Here is an 18,777-nt window from a genome sequence, read left to right as displayed (position 1 = left end):
ATGCATTCCTTTTAATTTATTGTCTAGGGATAGTGACAATTTTAGTCCCTGAATGTTTTATTTTTCACTTTGGTCCTAAACTTTTTATCATTTTTGACTTTCGACCTTTATATTTTAGTTAACTGCTTTTCATTTGACAAATAAAGTGATCAAATTGATAAACTTTTAATGATAATGAAAGTGGCAGCTTGTGTGTCCATAAAAAAATTATTCATGTTTGCAATGAAGTACGTATGGATTACTATGTCGACCATCTTGATATTACTAAATTTTTAATAATTCAGTTTGTTTTTATAAAAAAAATAAATTTATTAAAATTTGAACCCAAAAAGTTAGGTTAAGGTGATAATATATATACACATGTATATAAGATATTTATGCAGGTACTTTTATAAAGTATTAAGCCACTGGTTCATTAATTTAATTAAGCTAATGCCTTGTTTCTAGGTTATACACACTTCGTACCCTTTATTTATTTAACTTTCGTTTTTGTTTTTTGCTCATGCACCGACAAAAACCATATGCTCCAGCTAATTGTTGCTTAATTTTTAATTATATATGATAATGATGAATTAGTTGATAGAGTTAGGTCTAATTAACCTTAATTGGTGTTTGCTGAAAATAAAAACCCAAATTAAAAATGGTTGTTTATGTATGCTATCGTCATGGAGAGAATAGTATGATGTATTGTGCTAATCAGTCCAAATTTTCAACCGACACGTGCATGCAACTAAAATAAATGTTCAAACCGAAATTGATTAAATAGGCTCTGTCGATTTAAGGTTATTTTTATATTATTTTTAAAAAGAATTTTTGGGACATAACTATTCCTAGTTTTTTGAGAAAAAATGCTTATCTCGAATAAAAAATTGACCCAAAAAATGTAATTTTTTTTAGAAATTAAAAATTTTAACTTCTTCTCAAAAGTGTTCTTTTTTTTCCTAAAAGTATTTTCGAGAAACATTCCTAAATTAAGCAAAATTCTCTCATTTACATATTCTAACTCCACATCCACCGATCACCATTTTCACACTTTCACGATATAAATCGCAATCATTTCAATAGCTATTCGTATTCTTATATTGTAAATTATCATACTAAACAGTTCTCAATTGTATTATAACAATATATATAAAAATCAAAATTTATTATTTTTCAATTAAATAAATTTAACTCAACTTAATCAAATTCAAATCAATCTCAATTTCTATCTCAATAATTAAAGTTTGGAGTGTATTAAGATTTCAAACCATGGAAGGAAATTAAGAGTGTCTACGTTAGCTAGGTTGTTTACTAGCTGAAAAATTAGCGAAGGATAAGCGTTAGATTGGTAATTTTGACGCCATCGTATGCCTGTTTGGGGACCGGATAAGCATAAGGAGGCACCCACCGTTAGTGACATTGTCTCGTGGATGCTTTGGTACCATTATTATCCAATTGATTTGCCTTTTTGTTTTTGAACCACTATGTCTCTATTCTATATATATTATTATCATACATACTGCAAAGCTGGTTAAAAGATAAGGTATAATTACGAATTTTTCCCTCTATTTTACAAAAATTCAAAAGTTTATTGTCGTGTTTTAATTATCAAAATTTGCTCTCTTGTATTTTTTGAAAAATGAAGTTAATTCTAATCGAGTAATACTTAGTTAAATTAAAATGCTAACCTAAAATATCGATAGCTCGTTGCATTTCAAACTTTAGAGGTGAAACCGTTGAGAAGGCAGTCATGAACTTTACAAGGGTGAAGACAAAAGGGGTAGAAGGTGATCTTGGTTCATGATCCTAAATCAATTTTTTTATCCCTTAAAAATGTATGGTTCATCTCTGGCCCATAACTTCTCACTTGAATCCACATCCTACCACCACTACCGCAGCCGTTTTCGCCGCCACCACCAACGCCACCAACCTTGTTAATGATCTTTACGACTTTTATAAACTCAATAAAACTAGAAATAAATAAAAATCCACAAAATGACTCCCCCAGATTCATACACCAGTAAACAAGAGAATTTATTATTACTATTATACTATATATATAGAATTCAGGTATATATTGCTTTCAGTAGCAAATTCCCGCGGTTTTTTTTACATGATCGAGCAACCTTGTGGGTTTTCTTCACTAACACAATCACCGGTACGGCCGCCGTACCGGTAGTAGCCGCCGCCGCCGCCCCAGCTGTCATAAACAGGCCTACCGTAAGTCTCGTAACATGGGAACGGTTGTTGGGGTGGTCCACCATAATAGGTAGGTCCTCCACCATAGCCATTATAATAACCCTCGGAGCAATTATACCCAACTGCATACGTCATCGGCGGTAAAGGAGCAGGTGCCGCAACCTTCTGCTGCGACGCCACCTCTCTAGGTATATCCGGTTTCGTCTCACCACCGTCTTTGGGCTTTGGCGGTTTCTTCCCAGCTTCTTTCGCCTTCTCGGCTTCTTTAGGTTTGTCGGGTTTCTTCTCCGGTTCCTTGGGCTTCGCCGGCGACTTGAGCTCAATGCTCTTGATGGATCCACCACCTTTGTAACATAACTTGTCCCTGATCTTCTCCGGGCTACAGCATACCACCTTGATGGTCACCGTATTAGTCTTTTCATCGTATATCTGGTCTCGTATTTCTCTTGTTCACAAAAAAAAAAAAGTAAAGTAAACTCAGACACCATTTCTCACCGTTAAACTCAATGAACAACTAATTAAAAATGTTACAAATAATATGCAGAAATCCATGAAAAAAAAAGTCAAAAATAGAAAACTCACGAGGGAATTTACAGAGCACTTTCTTGACCTTCTTGTAACATTTCCTGCACTGAAGGTCGACCTTCAGCACCATTATCGTCACCTACAAAAGAAAAACTTTACATGAATTATTAGCATTAGCTAACGAATCTGGTTAACAGAGACAAAGAGGAATTGGAAACAGAGGAGCATGAAAAACAATAAAAGAAATTAAAAAAAGAAAAAGAAATGGGCATCGGATTTAAATGTTGAAGAGAAAAAGGATGAGATTTTAGGAACCTTTTCAGCCATAGCTTGGATCCCCAGATCTGGTGTGAAAAAGAAAGAAGCAAATGCAAAAGTGTTAGAAAATAGTACTGAGATAGCGAAAGGCTGATACTTAGGCTTAGCTACTGTTCTGAAATGCTTAATAATATTTGGCTTTTCTAAAAAGTAAAAGTTAAAATTTTTAACTTCTTACTATCCGAAAAGACTTTTACTTACTAATTTTTCACCACTATAATAACATAGTATTTTTCTTTTAGTACAAATTTATTAAAATTATTAATTAAAAAATATTTTTTAAAATATTAATTATAAATATTTAATGATTATATTTAAATATTTAAAATATAGTTTATATATTCTCTTTAAATTTTATAAATAATTAATATTTATTATTTAAAAATATTTAAAATTTATATTTCATATATTAAAAAATTAACAACAAATTATAATAATTTTTTTATATTCTTACTAAAATATAATAATATTAACTAATTTAAATATTATTTAAATACATATTTATTCTTTAATAATAACATGTCTAAAATAGACATTTTATTTCTCAAAAATACTTTTCGATAGCAATGTTAAACACTCAAATTTTAAACTAAACTTTCCGAAAATATTTTTTCACAATACTTTTGAAAATCACTTTTCAAAAGTATTACCAAACCATCCCTTATATATATAAATTAAAAGCTTACCTTAAAGTGAATTTAGGCTTATTTATTTAAAATGTTTATAATTAATTCTTATTTAAAATAATATTAAATTTTAGAAAGTTTTACTAATAATCCGTCATCAAAGCATATATAAAAATTTTAAGTATTTTCCTAAGTAAATCTCGTTTTCTAAATTATGTTTTAAATATGATTTTTTTGCCATTAATATTAATATATCAAACTTAATGCATATTTTTCATCAAAATCATGGAATCAAAATCAAAATTTATAATATATATTTAGAAACCAGTCTTGAAGTATATCACCAATTTTCCATTTAAATAAATTCAATATTAATTACTCCCTTTAAATAAATATTAAACTTGGGTACTTCAGTGGTGAATATTTTATTAAATTCTAAATATGAAATAAAATATTTTCAAAACTTTCAGTTTGATTTGTAAATATTTGGTATATATTTTAATATCATTTATTTATATCAATACTCAATTAAATTTCACTAAATTAAATATTTTTAAATAATAAAACTTTTATATCATTTTAAAAGAACCGAAACACAAATAATTAAGATTTATTTTACACCAACAAAATCAAACATATAATAAAAAAAAATTGCTGAACCTGCTCAAACCAAAATTGATTAAATATACTGTGCCAATTTAAGGTCATTTTTGTATTGCTTTTAAAAAAAAAATTGGGACAAAAGTATTCTTAATTTTTTGAGAAAAAAAATGCTTATTCCAAATAAAAAATTGACCCAAAAAATCCTTTTTTTTTAAATTGTAAATTTTAACTTCTTCTCATAAGTATTTTTTTTTCCTTAAAAGCACTTTTGAAAAATATTCTTAAATTAAGCAAAATTCTCTCCTTTACATATATTAACTCGACATCCTCCAATCACCAAGAATAATGACTTTTCACACTTTCACAATATAAATCGCAACCATTTCAGTAGCTCTTCGCATTCTTATAGTGTAAATTATCGTACTAAACAATTCTCAATTGTATTATAACAATATATATAAAAATCAAAATTTATTATTTTTCAATTAAAAAAGTTAAATCAACTTAATCAAAATTCAAATCAAACTCGATTTCTATCTCAATAATTAAAGTTTGGAGTGTATTAAGATTTGAAACCATGGGAGGAAACTAAGAGTGTCTAGGTTAAGCTAGGTTGCCTACTCTATATAAGGATAAGCGCTAGATTGGTAATTTTGACGCCATCGCCTGCCTGTTTGGGGACCGGATTACCATAGGGAGGCGCCCACCGTTAGTGACATTGTCTCGTGGATGCTTTGGTACCATTATTATCCAATTGATTTGGCTTTTTGTTTTTGAATCACTATGTCTCTATATATATTATTATCATACATTTTGCAAAGCTTCTTAAAGATAAGGTATAATTACGAAATTTTCCCTCTACTTTACAAAAATTCAAAAGTTCATTGTCGTGTTTTAATTATCAAAACTTGCTCTCTTGTATTTTTGAAAAATGAAGTTAGTTCTAATTGAGTAATACTTGATAAATTAAAATGCTAACTTAAAATATCGATAAGTGTTAGGTGTAATATAACACTCTTTGCATTTCAAATTTTAGAGGTGAAATCGTTAAGAAGGCAGTCATGAACTTTACAAGGGTAAAAACAAAGAAGGCCGAAGGTGATCTTGGTTCATAATCCCTCTTTCAACCCTTAAATAAAACTCTAGGCACTCCATTTTCCTATAATGACAATAATTGACAATAGAATTAAATTATTAATTCTCATTAAAAGACAAAAATAGAAAATTAAAATAATAAAAAATACTTCATTTAGACTTGGTGATTGTAAAATTAATAAGCATACTACATTATTATAATCTAAGTTTACATTTGAGAAGGTTCCTTCCATGATTATTTTGTTGTCAAATGAATTCCTTCATATAATTAAAAACAAAAGACTCTGACAGATAAAAAGATACATCATTTTTATTTATTAAAATTTAAAACTATGGTAAACAAACTTTTTGCAAGCCTGGAGCACACCACCACTACCGCCGCCGTTGTCGCCGCCACCACCAACGCCACCAACCTTGTTAATGATCTTTACCGACTTTTATAAACTCAATAAAACTAGAAATAAATAAAAATCCACAAAATGACTCCCCCAGATTCATACACCAGTAGACAAGAGAATTTATTATTACCATTATAGGATAACGAATTCCCGCGGTTTTTTTACATGATCGAGCAACCTTGAGGGTTTTCTTCACTAAAACATTCACCGGTACGGCCGCCGTACCTGTAGTAGCCACCGCCGCCGCCACCCCAGCTGTCATAAACAGGCCTACCGTAAGTCTCGTAATATGGGAACGGTTGTTGGGGTGGTCCACCATAATAGCTAGGTCCTCCACCATAACCATTATAATAACCTTCGGAGCAAGTATACCCAACTGCATACGTCATCGGCGGTAAAGGAGAAGGTGCCGCAACATTCTGCTGCTTCGCCACCTCTCTAGGTACATCCGGTTTCGTCTCACCGTCTTTGGGCTCTCGCGGTCTCTTCCCAGGAGCAGGTGCTTTGGGTTTTTCCGGTTCTTTGGGTTTTTCCGGCTTCTTCTCAGCTTCTTTGGGTTTTTCCGGCTTCTTCTCAGCTTCTTTGGGTTTTTCCGGCTTCTTCTCAGCTTCTTTCGGCTTCTCGGCTTCTTTAGGTTTGTCGGGTTTCTTCTCCGATTCCTTGGGTTTCGCCGGCGACTTGAGCTCAATGCTCTTGATGGATCCACCACCTTTGTAACATAACTTGTCCCTGATCTTCTCCGGGCTACAGCATACCACCGTGATGGTCACCGTATTAGCCTTTTCATCGTATATCTGGTCTCGTATTTCTCTTGTTCACAAAAAAAAAGAAAAAGAAAAATCAACTCAGACACCATTTCTCACCGTTAATCTCAATGAACAAATAATTAAAAATGTTACAACTAATATGCAGAAAACCATGAAAAAAAGAGTCAAAAATAGAAAACTCACGAGGGAATTTACAGAGCACTTTCTTGACCTTCTTGTAACATTTACTACACTGAAGGTCGACCTTCAGCACCATTATCGTCACCTACAAAATAAAAATTTTACATGAATCATTAGCATTAGCTAACAAATCTGGTTAACAGAGACAAAGAGAAATTGGAAACAGAGGAGCATGAAAAACAATAAAAGAAATTAAAAAAAAAGAAATGGGTATCGGATTTTAAATGTTGAAGAGAAAAAGGATGAGATTTTAGGAACCTTTTCAGCCATAGCCTGGATCCCCAGATCTGGTGTGAAAAAGAAAGAAGCAAATGCAAAAGTGTTAGAAAATAATACTAAAGAGAGCGAATGGCTGATACTTAGAGAGTCTTATATATATAAATTAAAAGCTTACGTTAAAGTGAATTTAAGCTTATTTATTTAAAATATTTATAATTAATTCTTATTTAAAATAATATTTAATTTTAGAAAGTTTTACTAAAAATCCGTCATCAAGCACATATAAAAATTTTGAAGTTTTTTCCTAAGTAAATCTCGTTTTCTAAATTATGTTTTAAATATAATTTTTTGCCATTAATATTAATATATCAAATTTAATGCATATTTTTCATTAAAATCATCGAATCAAAATCAAAATTTATAATATATATTTAAAAACCAGTCTTGAAGTATATCACCAATTTTCCATTTAAATAAATTCAATATTAATTACTCCCTTTAAATAAATATTAAACTTGGGTATTTAAGTGGTCAATATTTTATTAAATTCTAAATATGAAATAAAATATTTTTAAAACTTTCAGTTTGATTTGTAAATATTTGGTATATATTTTAATATCATTTATTTATATCAATACTTAATTAAATTTCACTAAATTAAATTTAAATAATAAAACTTTTATATCATTTTAAAAGAATAAAATCACGAATAATCAAGATTTATTTTACAAATATTATTTTAAAATAAAAAGCACAGAGATTAAATTATAAAATAATTTAATATTTTTTATTTGATACACATAATTAAATGTGTGCATTGTACGGATATATAAATTAGTTAATTTATATTTAAAGAATAAAAAACAACTAGGATATTATTTATTTGGTTCGATGTAGTGCATATAATTGATAAAAATTATATATTTTTATATACAAAGTTAAATTTGTTAACTTTTTAATGTTTAATTTAATTTTTTAAGGTAATTATGTGTTTCAGTACACTCTGACCTACATCTTCGTGTCCTGACAATAATAGTGATGCCAATTGAACTAAAACTCAATCAACAGTTAGTTGTTAATATTATTAGCTAATTATAAATTTTCATAAAAATAACTATAAAACTCGAACTAAACACTAAAAAGTTAACATTATTATCTTTATATACCATATATAACTTTTATCAAATACATATACAATATTAAAAAATAAAAACGTAAATACTGACATCACACTATATATTAAATCAAAATATATAAATAATTAAATAAATAAATAAGACACAAGCAATGTATTAAATAATAATATAATATTTAATTTTTGGGTAAATAAAAATATTAAGATTTAATTAAATAAATCCTCTATTAATAGTGGGTTTGGTATATAAGTTAAAGCTTATGTTAAAGCATGGAGGGTGGGGAGTTTGGTGCGCCGACAACTATCCAATAGAAAAGAGACACGCGGAGAATCAAATACAAAGATTGTCGTTATTATGACCGAGGGAGGTTGCAAAGCAGCTTTCGATTGCTGACTTTCAAAGCCATCCGTATGATCTGGCGTTGACTAACAAATCATGATCATGTTATGTACATCTCACCTTCTTATAACTTACAATCTAAATTATATCATAAAAAGTGAATCTATTTCTAAATTATAGAGTGCGAGTCTTATTTCAATTGAAATTAATATTATTGCGAGGAAGCATATTATCCTTTTATTTAAGAATTAAGCGTATTATCCTTTTATTTAAGGATTAAGAATGAGTTATAAGTAATTCTAGACATTATATCAAAAAGAGTAGACATGATAAAAAGTTATAATAAACTGGTTTTATTTCACTTTAACATCTTTAATTGAAATTTGTAATATTGTAAGCTTATATAATGGCATAATTTCATTTTGCCCCTCTTTATAGCTCCTTATAAAGAAGTTTATATGGTTTCGTCCCTAATAACATCTGTCTCTTAGTCAAACATTAAATGTTAATTCAGAGCATATTTAAAATGTATGGACTAAATTATAAATGTATGTACTTATCATATGGATAATTTTTTAAAAAGTTTAACGCACGGATAACTTAAATTGACATATTAAAAAATAATCAATAATTTGGAGGGCTATTTTTATTCATTTAATTGCTACATATACATCTACACTTTGATCAAATTCTAAATATGCTAAAGTCATATTTGAACTTGTAACATCTAAGCTAATGTCCAGGCTAACAAAAGATATATTGATACTTTAAGGACTTAATTAAAATATTTTAAAGTTTAGTGATTAATTTAATTTTCTTCCAAAATTGGAGGATGTATGATGAATTAACCCAAGAATATCAAAAGTAAGTATTTTTGTAATAATACTTTTTTTGATCAAATTTTCTCATTAGTTTAGAATTTTTTTATTTTTTTTATTTTAAATTGGTTAATTTCAATTTTGATTTAAAACAGTGACAAGTTAAATTCGTATTATGCATAAATTTTAGATTCAATTAATGTTTTCTAATTTAATCAAAGTCAATTCTTATATTTTTCATATTCGAAACTTTAATCATAATTAAAACAAATTATGTTAAATCCATTAATGATGATTTTTTTGTGTGAATATTATATAACATTACTCATGTGATATGTTTGTGAGGTAAGATTTTGAAAATTACATAATTTAATAAAAATGAATTTATTGATTGTCATTTGGTCAGAAGTAAAATTTTAATATTAAAAAAATACAAAGATTAAATATTATCGAATTAGAGTACAATGACCAAAACATAGTATAGGGACTTTTAACAAATTCCACCATTTTATTATTGGGCCGGGGGTAGGTCTTTAAGAGGTGCAAACAATTATGCGAGCATATGCATTGCACCCCCACATGCCAACCGTACACGTGTCCCTATGTACAGTGGGTTGCAACATCGGCAGCACCCTCCTCAATGAAGGTTAACTCCGTGTAGTAATGGTAAATCCATCTTTATTAATTTGTGGAAAATTGGAGCCATTCTTAATTTGGAAGATTTTGGGAATCGGCGCTTAATTAAGGTAAAATCACTGAATGCATCCATTTTCATATCACCCCATACCGAATTTATACAAAATTTCTTAATGTAAACTTACAAATGCTATTAATTTTACCAGATTCGGGTTGTTTTTAAGCCTACCTGCTTACTTCCATGAATTTGATGTTGAAGGCGAACCCTAACCCTAACCCTAAAGATGACTCTAAAAAGAGCCGAACTGTCGATCTTGGAAACGGAAGCAGTGTAATTTACGTTCCCAGGTTTTTAGCATATGATGTCGCCTGGGAATTCTTCAATTACCTCGACAATCACATCCCTTGGACCAGACCCACCCTTCGCGTCTTTGGCCGATCTTGCACTCAGGTTCTTATAAATTCCCTGTAATTTACTCAAAAATTTGATGCATGGGTTGTGGAGGGAAGCTTTCTTTATATGTTCTTTTAGCCACTAATTCTTGATTACTAGTATAGCGTATTTGATGAAGAAAGAGACGTTTTTTAATTGTATAATTTGGATTCGAGTCGGGTCGGACCTTATGTCGAGAATTTACTAGTTTAGTGTTTTATTTGGGAGTGGGGGTCACTGACCTTTGGTATCTTGAAGTCATAAGGGTCTTAGCTAAATTCAAAGTCGAGTTGGGTCGAATCTCATTTCAGGAATTTAGCTATTTAGTTTAGTGTTCTATTTTGGTTTTTTTTTTTTTTGGGGGGGGGTTGTTTGACCTTTGGTATTGTGAAGTGACAAGGGTCATGACTAAATTCAAAGTCGAGTCGGGTAGGACTTCATTTTAGGAGGCAAGGCAGGACACAACCTAAAACCTTATTTTATGGGGCATTGGGCTTTCCTTGCTACTCGATTCAACAGGCATTGGTAGTTTAGTTTCATCACTTATTAGATTGGAATGTTTTACTTTGTTTGGTAGTGGCAGGTAAAAGAGTAATGGTATAGGCTCCCTTTTTGTGTTGGTTATGCATGACCCTGTTTTGCCTTTTTATTGTATTTTTCTCAATGTTGCCTTCGAAATTGTTAGTTTGGTATCATCATCTAATTCAACTTTGAACAATTCTTTATCTTGATGATGATCGCTACAGTTTTTGAGTTTGTTGTAGTGATGGGTACATAAACAAACTGATATTGATTGCCCTTTGAGAAAAAGGCATGTTTGTTAAGCATGGATGGTTGGTAATGCAAGCTTTTAACATGCATAGGATCACCATTTCAGTTTTGTATTGATGGGTATGTAAACAAACCGATATAGATTTGCCTTAGAGAAAAAGCATGTTCTTTTAAGCATGGATTGTTGGTAATATGATACCTTTTAACATGCATGATTTCCACTAACAACTCATGTTATCTTTTTCTCCTGTTGAAATTTGCATATTCCCTTATGCACGCAGCCTAGAGACACATGTTATGTTGCAAGTGCAGGGTTGCCGGACTTGATTTACAGTGGATATCAGCCTCATGCTCATTCTTGGGATAATTTCCCCCCACTTAAGGACATTTTGGATGCGGTAAGTATGCGGTCATCTCACCTCACTTGTGTTTTCCTAGTTCCTTCTCTAGTACGATCTAATGTCTTTGCTTGTCTTCTTAAGGTCCATAAAATGCTTCCTGGCAGTACATTTAACAGCTTGCTTTTAAATCGGTATAAAGGGGGTAACGACTATGTAGGTTGGCATAGTGATGATGAGAAGCTCTATGGATCAACCCCGGAAATTGCTTCTGTTTCCTTTGGATGCGAACGGGATTTTATCCTGAAGAAGAAAAGTGGCAAATCATCCCAAGGTGCAAAAGCTTACCCTCCTTGAACCTTGTAGAAAACTGGGTTTTTAATATTACTTCCATTGATGTTTGTTTTTGTTGTGAATGTGCTAGAGAGAAGATCTGATGACAAACCTCCATTGAAGAGGTCTAGGAAGAGCAGCCAAGATGATCAACACTCGTTCATGCTCAAGCACGGATCTCTGTTGGTAATGAGAGGGAACACTCAGCGTGACTGGTTACACTCTGTGCCTAAGCGTGCAAAGGCAGAGACGACTCGAATTAATCTCACCTTTAGGCTTGTTCTGCAGGAGTGAATATGTATGAATTGGTTAGCACTGGATTTTGGTTTGGAAGGTCTGAATGCCCGTGTTGTTGGATCTTAGATCCCAATTTTGTGTACATCCATGCATTGATGATGCATCAATAATGGATGTAGCTGTCTTAGCTTAGCTATGCATTTGTTGCAAGTAAGCTAGCTTGACTATAGTTTTACTGTATTTATCAATTTATTGAATATCAATATTTAAGGGATAAATTCTCAAAGCTGTAAGCTATTTTGTATATTAAATTAAATTTTGTGTAATTTTGAGATTTATTTTAATTATATGCTTAAAGCATATCTCGTACAACAAAAAATCAACACCGTGTTAATAGAATGGTACATCTAAAATTATGAATTATCTAACAACCCTAAGTGATCTATTACTCTCCGAACCAATTAATTAATCTATAATCCACGTGGTCTGTCTGGGTTGGATTTGAATCAAGGATTTAAAATTTTAATCCCGTTTAAAATAATAAAAAATATAAAAATAGCTCTATATTAATTTTTATATATTTAAACTTAAAAATATGTTTTTTAAATAGTAAAACAAGTTTATTTTAATGGGTTAGGTTGTGCAATTTAATCTTGATCTAATTCGATCCATGAGCACCTTTAATGATGTAAATCTTAATTAATTATAAATAAATAAAAATAAAGAAGGTAAGACAAAAATGTTCATATTTGATAAATTGATAATGCATGATTCTATATAGGGATAAATATCAAAATTATATACAAACTTTAGTTAAATGTTCAATGTGATACATAGATTTTGATTTTGTGCAATTATATACATGAAATTTTGAATTGATTTAATTTTTATAAATCACTAACAATGCTATTGTTGTAACATCATTTTACATTTATATATTATATATACAGATAACTATATTAACCTAACATGAAAATAAATATATGTATCTTTAAAAATTGTTTACAATTAAATCAAGATCAAAATTTTATGTGTACAATTAAACCAAATCAAAGTTTTATATGTATAATTACAGTAAATCAAAGTTTATATACCAAATAGACTAAATTTCATGTGTATAAATTTAAAAAGGGTCCCTTCTATACACCATAAAAAATAGATGTTTCCAAACTCTATATTATCCATTATCATTATATCAAATATACAACTAAATGATAATATTGTTCGGAAAGCACTAACGTGAGAGAAGTGAGTTGTGTTACAGCATGGCAGGCTAAATACAAACACACATACATACACGCATGCATGCATGCATGGAAATGGTCAAACAAAAGATACATGATAATATCCATTGGTTTTAAGGATTGAAACAGCAAGTCAACAACTTATTTCCACCAAAATTATCATTGCATAGTTTAGTATGTGGCAGTAGGGGGGGCTATGAGGGTGGCATGTAATGACCTTTATTTATTTTTCAAAAGTTTTAACCATTCAAATCCCGCAAACCTTGGGGGTCTCTCTTCCAAAATAATACCCCAAACCTCTCTACCTCTCATTTTGGGCATCATTTCCTTTCCTCCTTACCCACTCCCCCCATAAGTTCCATTTCAAGTTTAGTTTCAAGGCTTCCATTTTTTCTTTTCCTTTTCCAATCTTTCATCATTTTCTCCTCTTCAACGTATCCTCACCCGGTCAGGTTCCTTTCCAATCTATTTTCAATCATATCATCTCATTTATGCATGCATGTTGAGCGTATGTGGTGATGATATTGTTTTAGTTTTAGCTTACAGGTTGTAGGCATGCATGTAAGCATGTATGCATCTATTTGCTATCTTTTCTAAGCACCCTCTGGTATGTTTCACTCAAGTCATCTCATTTATGTATGCATGTATGCATAAATTGTGAGCATTTTCTGTCAGTTGATTGTATGTGGTGATAACATTATTTAGTTTTAACTTAAGATGTTGTAGGCAGGCATGGATGTATGTATGAATTATTTGCATATGGTAATACACAAACATGCATCCAATGTGGTCGGCCTGATGAAGGGGAAAAAGAAACAAAGAAAGAAACAAGGTTTTTGTTGAATAATATGAGCATCCTTTGCAACACCTACACCAATTTAGGGCCTGGGCATATATTCATCCATGATATCTACTGCTAGAGGTCCCTCGTATTTAAGATTTATTCCCTATATTATTTTTCATTTATAATGTAATTTATTGGTCCAAATAATTAATGCCATTAATTATTTCAATGCTAACTAAATATAATTAATGATCATATAGAATTAGGGGATTAAATTATGTCAAATTAATGAAGAGAATAAATTTAGATAAACATGATAGAAGGAACAAAACCAGAATATGATCACTATTAACTGCTAAGTTCTTACTTGACATCAATGTCAGTTGATTGTAGATGGTAGTGATACATGCATGTATGTATGTATGTATGTATGTATGTATGCACGTATTGATGGAACGATGACATGATGCGCAGGTGAATAAATTTCCAAGAAAAAGAGGGAAGACAGAGAAAAAATGGTGAACATTTACCGCCGGGCCATCAGCGAACGCATCCCAAAATCCTCTGGTTCAGGTTCACCAAAGGCAGAGGTAGGAGAGATTGATACCACAGCACCATTTCAATCCGTCAAAGCTGCCGTTAGTTTATTTGGAGAAGTAGCCGTCACCAAGGAAAGACGCACTCCCAGAAGATCAAGAATTTCTTCAGAGGTAACCAATGTTTTTTGAAAAAAAATGCAGCGGTTTAATTATATTTTTAGTCCCTCCATTAATTGCAACTGATAAAACCCATTAGTTATTATCATTAAAGTTATGACATAGAAACAACCTTAAGCATTTTGATCGTGTGATCGAATGACACTATAGAAAATCTTCATATCATTACTAATGGCAACAACCGAAGTATTATCAATTTGTACCTATTAGTAACATTATTAAACTAGAAGGGGACAATTGTGCTAAATTAAAATGGTAAAATTCTATAAAAGGTCCGGATTTAGTCCATTTACAGTAATTTGATCATTCTAGTACATCTACTTTTCAAAATGTGTAATTTTAATTCTAAAGCTAACTCTTCTTTTCCATCAATTTCATCAAAGAGAAAAATGTATAATATTCATCTGAAAAAATATGCCAATATGCATACACTACAACACCGGATGTTAAAAATAAGTCACCTCAAATTGTTTGAAGGAATTAATGGAATCAAATTATAGTAGAAGGACTAAACCTACAAAACAAATGCATAGAACAGGGATCTTTTATAGAATTTGACCAATTAAAGTAGAAAGATGAAATTTCATAGGGACTGAAATCAGAATTATACCCTAATTTATTATCAGTAGGATTAAGCTGTGATTACTTACGAATAATTTATGTTTTGCAGAATGTAATAGACAAAGAGACGCAGCTTCTTCTAGCAGAGAAAGAGTTCAACAACATGAAGCAAAAGCTAGAGAGCGCCGAAGCTACGAAGGCGAAAGCGGAATCTGAGCTCGAAAGCGCGAAGAAAACGTTGCAGGATTTGGCCGAGAAACTCAAAGCGGTGACGGAGTCGAAGCAATCGGCGATCGAAGCGACCGAAGCGGTGAGGGAACAAGGCACTCAACTTGAATTCCAGAAACCGCAGAACAACCAAGAATGCGAGGTGAGGAAGAAGGAGTTGGAGTCAGCGAGGGAGCAATACATCGCCGTCGCGACGGAACTCGATGCCAAGAAGCAAGAGCTGAATAAAATCAGGCAGGATTTCGACACGGCGTTGGAAGTGAAATTGGCGGCGTTTCAGCAGGCGGCGGAGGCTCAGCTCTCGGCAAAAATGCATTCCGAGAGGGTTACCGAGCTGACGAAGCAAATCACGGTGATGAAGGAAGCGATTAAGCAAGTGAAATTCGCTACGCAACAAGTGTACAAAGAGCAGGAGAGCATAGCGGTGGATAAAGAAATGTTGCAGAAATCTTATGAGAGTGCTAAAGAGGAAGCGGAGAAGAAATTGAAGGCTGCGAGGGAGGCGTATGATCCAGAGCTAGCGAGATCTCTGGAGGAGAAGCTTAAGGAAACCACGGAGGAGGTCGAAGCGTTGCAAGATGAGATGAAGAAAGTTCATGCTATGGAAATGGATTCCGTTAGGGTTTTGACATCGGAACTTAACGAAGCTACGACAATGCTGCAAATGGTGGCCGACGAAGAGTGTTCCCTTCGGAATTTAGTGAGCTCCATTAGGATGGAACTTGAAGAGGTGAAGAGGCAACAACGAGAGAGTGAAATGAAGATCCAAAATGAAAGTGAAAAAGAAGCTCTTAGTGCTGATCATAACATTAGGCTTCAACAGCTTTTATTAGAAACAGAGAATGCTAGAAATGAAACTCAACAGATGAAGAAGAACATGGAAATTCTGAAGAAAGAAGCCGAAGAGGCTGAAACGGCAGTGAAGGACTTAAAGCAAAAGCTAGAGCTCGCTTTACAACAAGCCGAGGAAGCGAAAGCGGCGGAGAAGAAGGCGCTCGACGAAATGCGGCTATTAGAAGAGGGGACCGGTAGGGGAAAGATAAAGATATCCAAAGAAGAATTCGAAGCGTTGAAAAAGAAAGTAGAGGAGTATGGGAATTCATCGGAGCAGAAAATAGCTGCTGCAATGGCGGAGCTGGAAGCGATAAATGCGAGCAAAAACGAAGCGGATGAGAAGGCGGAAGAGAATTTGCAGGCAATCGAGGAAATCAAGGCCGCGACAGAGATGGCGGAGAAATCGGCGATGACGGCGGAGGCGGCAAAGAACGTTCTCGAGGGTGAACTTAGAAGACGGCGTCAACAAGAAGAGGTAGTTGCAACATCGTCTTAACACGTCGGGATTGTGTATCGTCTCACAGCCGGGCGGCGACCCACCCTTATCGATCGTTTTCCCTCCATTAACGCATTCATTGTACACTTTTTTTTTTTAAATTCATTATATATGTATATGTATGTATATGTTATATATGAAATTGCTATCCTTCTTTGAATGAAATGGAGCGGAAGAAACTAGTGAGGGTATTATTTTTCTTGGATAATTATAATTATTAGTATTTTTTTTCCATCAAATTATAAAAAAAATAGTTATTTAATTATAAAAAAATTACAAAATTATCAGTGAATTATATGATTTTATCTGCTGTTGTTATAGTTGGTTAACGATAGCATCTTTTAAAAAAGGTATAATAATAATTTTGAATCTTAATATTTATAAATTATATAAATTTAATGTTGATTTTAAAAAATTTTAACCCTCGATATTTACATATTATGTAATTTAATTGATGTATTGTACATTATTTATTCATTAACACTACTATTTCGTGTACTAAATAATTCTTATCCTAATTTGATTAGTATAGGTATTGTTGTCAATGTAATAAGATGTGAGATCGAGTGTACTGAAGCACATTATCCTCCTATTTATAAGTTCTAAACACTTTATGTAAAAAGGAATAGAATTTATAATAAGATTGTTTAAAAAATAAGAATTCTTGTCATGTTTAGTGGCAATCAGGTTAATTTTTTTCCTCCATTCTAAGTTATAAAAATAAATTTTCAGCTCTGATCTAAAAAAAAAGCTTTTTTAAAGTAAATTTCTCAAAATCTGATTGAAATTAATTTAAATATTTTTTTGTTGTTATAATTTATAAGATAAATGTTTAGATTATTATTTATTTATATTTATTGTTTAGTTTTAGATTCAACCCACAATCAAATTAATTAAATTATAATTTATTGATTTAATTAATTTAATTATGACATTAATTGGATTACTATCAACCATGTGTGCATTCACACTAAATTTCTTTAATGTTGGTATAGATATTATGGAGTTATTTGTATTAAAAGTCAGATTACATTTTACTCAATCTATTAAAATAATATCAAATGGGTCCCTATGTGTTACGTCAAAGAGCAAATTAATCATTTCTATTAAAAATCTCATTACTATTACAAACTGATCATTGTACGTTAACATAAGGTGCATGTGGCACGTCACATGTAATTGCTTAGTTATTTCATTAATCAGACTAGTTTTTAATAGTAAAAATTGATTAAACTTTTAACATAAAAGATTGATTTACTATTTGATTTGTAGAATTAAGACTAATTTACTCATTTTTGAGTAAATAGAATAAAATGTAATTTTACTCTTAATATAATAACCTCTATAATATTTTTACCAACATATGCCATACTAAAATTGTTACATATAAGTGATTATAATTGCCTATTACCAATGACGATGTTGCTTTTGAAACGATGCCTAAAACTATCAAATGCATCAATGTTTTTTAAATTTTATTGGTGGTTGAATTTGTCAAGTCACCGGTCCTGTTAAAAAATTATTAAAAATTTAAAAAATTACCTTTTTAAAAAATTGGTTCAATTGTCAATTTAACTGGTTTGATTACCAATTTGATCAATTTTTATCCAGTTCAATTGATTTATACAGATTTTTGATCTAATCAATTCAAAACTAATCTCTATACTAATCAAAATAAAACTCATTCCGCGCTAACGATATTATTTTAAATTTATTTGTTGGCCGTGAACAAAATAATTGTGCTAAAAAAATATGCATTTTAATTAATAAATTCGAGTCTCATCTCTCAAATTAAGTCGACATTGAGATTTGAATCTCATCATTCGAGAGAAATGTTGAGATTTATTTTCATTTTAATATTGAAATTATTATAATTAATTGGACCTGTATTATTTATTATTTAGATTTGTGATTGTAATTAAATCTATTCAAATAAATAAACAAAATAAAAAGGCTATATT

At 31.2% G+C, this 18,777-nt stretch overlaps 4 protein-coding genes across 8 annotated transcripts; 2 read left to right on the top strand and 2 right to left on the bottom strand.

Annotated features, from left to right (window-relative positions):
* Positions 1 to 1,963: 1,963 nt before the first annotated feature.
* LOC107925210 (heavy metal-associated isoprenylated plant protein 6) lies at positions 1,964 to 3,132 on the bottom strand. 2 transcript variants are annotated; one of them, XM_016855838.2, is made up of 3 exons: positions 3,022 to 3,132; positions 2,764 to 2,859; positions 1,964 to 2,624 (listed from the first exon to the last, which is right to left on the bottom strand). In XM_016855838.2, exons 2-3 carry the CDS (start codon positions 2,834 to 2,836, stop codon positions 2,092 to 2,094), a joined length of 606 nt encoding a protein of 201 aa, XP_016711327.2. In that variant the 5' UTR covers positions 2,837 to 2,859; positions 3,022 to 3,132; the 3' UTR covers positions 1,964 to 2,091. The 2 variants fall into 2 exon arrangements, with proteins under 2 accessions (XP_016711327.2, XP_016711326.2); XM_016855837.2 differs by having other exon boundaries at positions 2,764 to 2,845; positions 3,022 to 3,123.
* On the bottom strand, positions 1,964 to 7,102 carry LOC107925209 (protein PYRICULARIA ORYZAE RESISTANCE 21). 2 transcript variants are annotated; one of them, XR_005903645.1, is made up of 4 exons: positions 6,952 to 7,102; positions 6,697 to 6,778; positions 5,851 to 6,554; positions 1,964 to 2,000 (listed from the first exon to the last, which is right to left on the bottom strand). XR_005903645.1 is itself a non-coding variant. In XM_016855835.2 (3 exons), the coding sequence occupies exons 1-3, from the start codon at positions 6,961 to 6,963 to the stop codon at positions 5,908 to 5,910; spliced, it is 741 nt and encodes a 246-aa protein (XP_016711324.2). In that variant the 5' UTR covers positions 6,964 to 7,102; the 3' UTR covers positions 5,516 to 5,907. The 2 variants fall into 2 exon arrangements, 1 of the variants encoding a protein (XP_016711324.2); XM_016855835.2 differs by lacking the exon at positions 1,964 to 2,000 and having other exon boundaries at positions 5,516 to 6,554.
* A 2,667-nt stretch (positions 7,103 to 9,769) lies between these two features.
* Positions 9,770 to 12,269, top strand: LOC107924937 (DNA oxidative demethylase ALKBH2). 2 transcript variants are annotated; one of them, XM_016855515.2, is made up of 5 exons: positions 9,773 to 9,951; positions 10,048 to 10,292; positions 11,327 to 11,443; positions 11,528 to 11,717; positions 11,808 to 12,269. In XM_016855515.2, exons 2-5 carry the CDS (start codon positions 10,083 to 10,085, stop codon positions 12,008 to 12,010), a joined length of 720 nt encoding a protein of 239 aa, XP_016711004.2. In that variant the 5' UTR covers positions 9,773 to 9,951; positions 10,048 to 10,082; the 3' UTR covers positions 12,011 to 12,269. The 2 variants fall into 2 exon arrangements, with proteins under 2 accessions (XP_040935384.1, XP_016711004.2); XM_041079450.1 differs by having other exon boundaries at positions 9,770 to 9,951; positions 11,327 to 11,717.
* Positions 12,270 to 13,172: 903 nt separating this feature from the next.
* LOC107924976 (WEB family protein At1g12150) lies at positions 13,173 to 17,007 on the top strand. 2 transcript variants are annotated; one of them, XM_016855555.2, is made up of 3 exons: positions 13,173 to 13,644; positions 14,456 to 14,691; positions 15,368 to 17,007. In XM_016855555.2, exons 2-3 carry the CDS (start codon positions 14,497 to 14,499, stop codon positions 16,814 to 16,816), a joined length of 1,644 nt encoding a protein of 547 aa, XP_016711044.2. In that variant the 5' UTR covers positions 13,173 to 13,644; positions 14,456 to 14,496; the 3' UTR covers positions 16,817 to 17,007. The 2 variants fall into 2 exon arrangements, with proteins under 2 accessions (XP_016711044.2, XP_040935383.1); XM_041079449.1 differs by having other exon boundaries at positions 13,173 to 13,649.
* The last annotated feature ends 1,770 nt before the right edge of the window (positions 17,008 to 18,777 follow it).

Source organism: Gossypium hirsutum, chromosome A10, assembly GCF_007990345.1.
Source record: "Gossypium hirsutum isolate 1008001.06 chromosome A10, Gossypium_hirsutum_v2.1, whole genome shotgun sequence".
In the NCBI taxonomy this organism is placed as follows: domain Eukaryota; kingdom Viridiplantae; phylum Streptophyta; class Magnoliopsida; order Malvales; family Malvaceae; genus Gossypium; species Gossypium hirsutum.
Note: the sequence above shows the minus strand (reverse complement) of the source record. Positions and strands in the feature narration are given on the sequence as shown.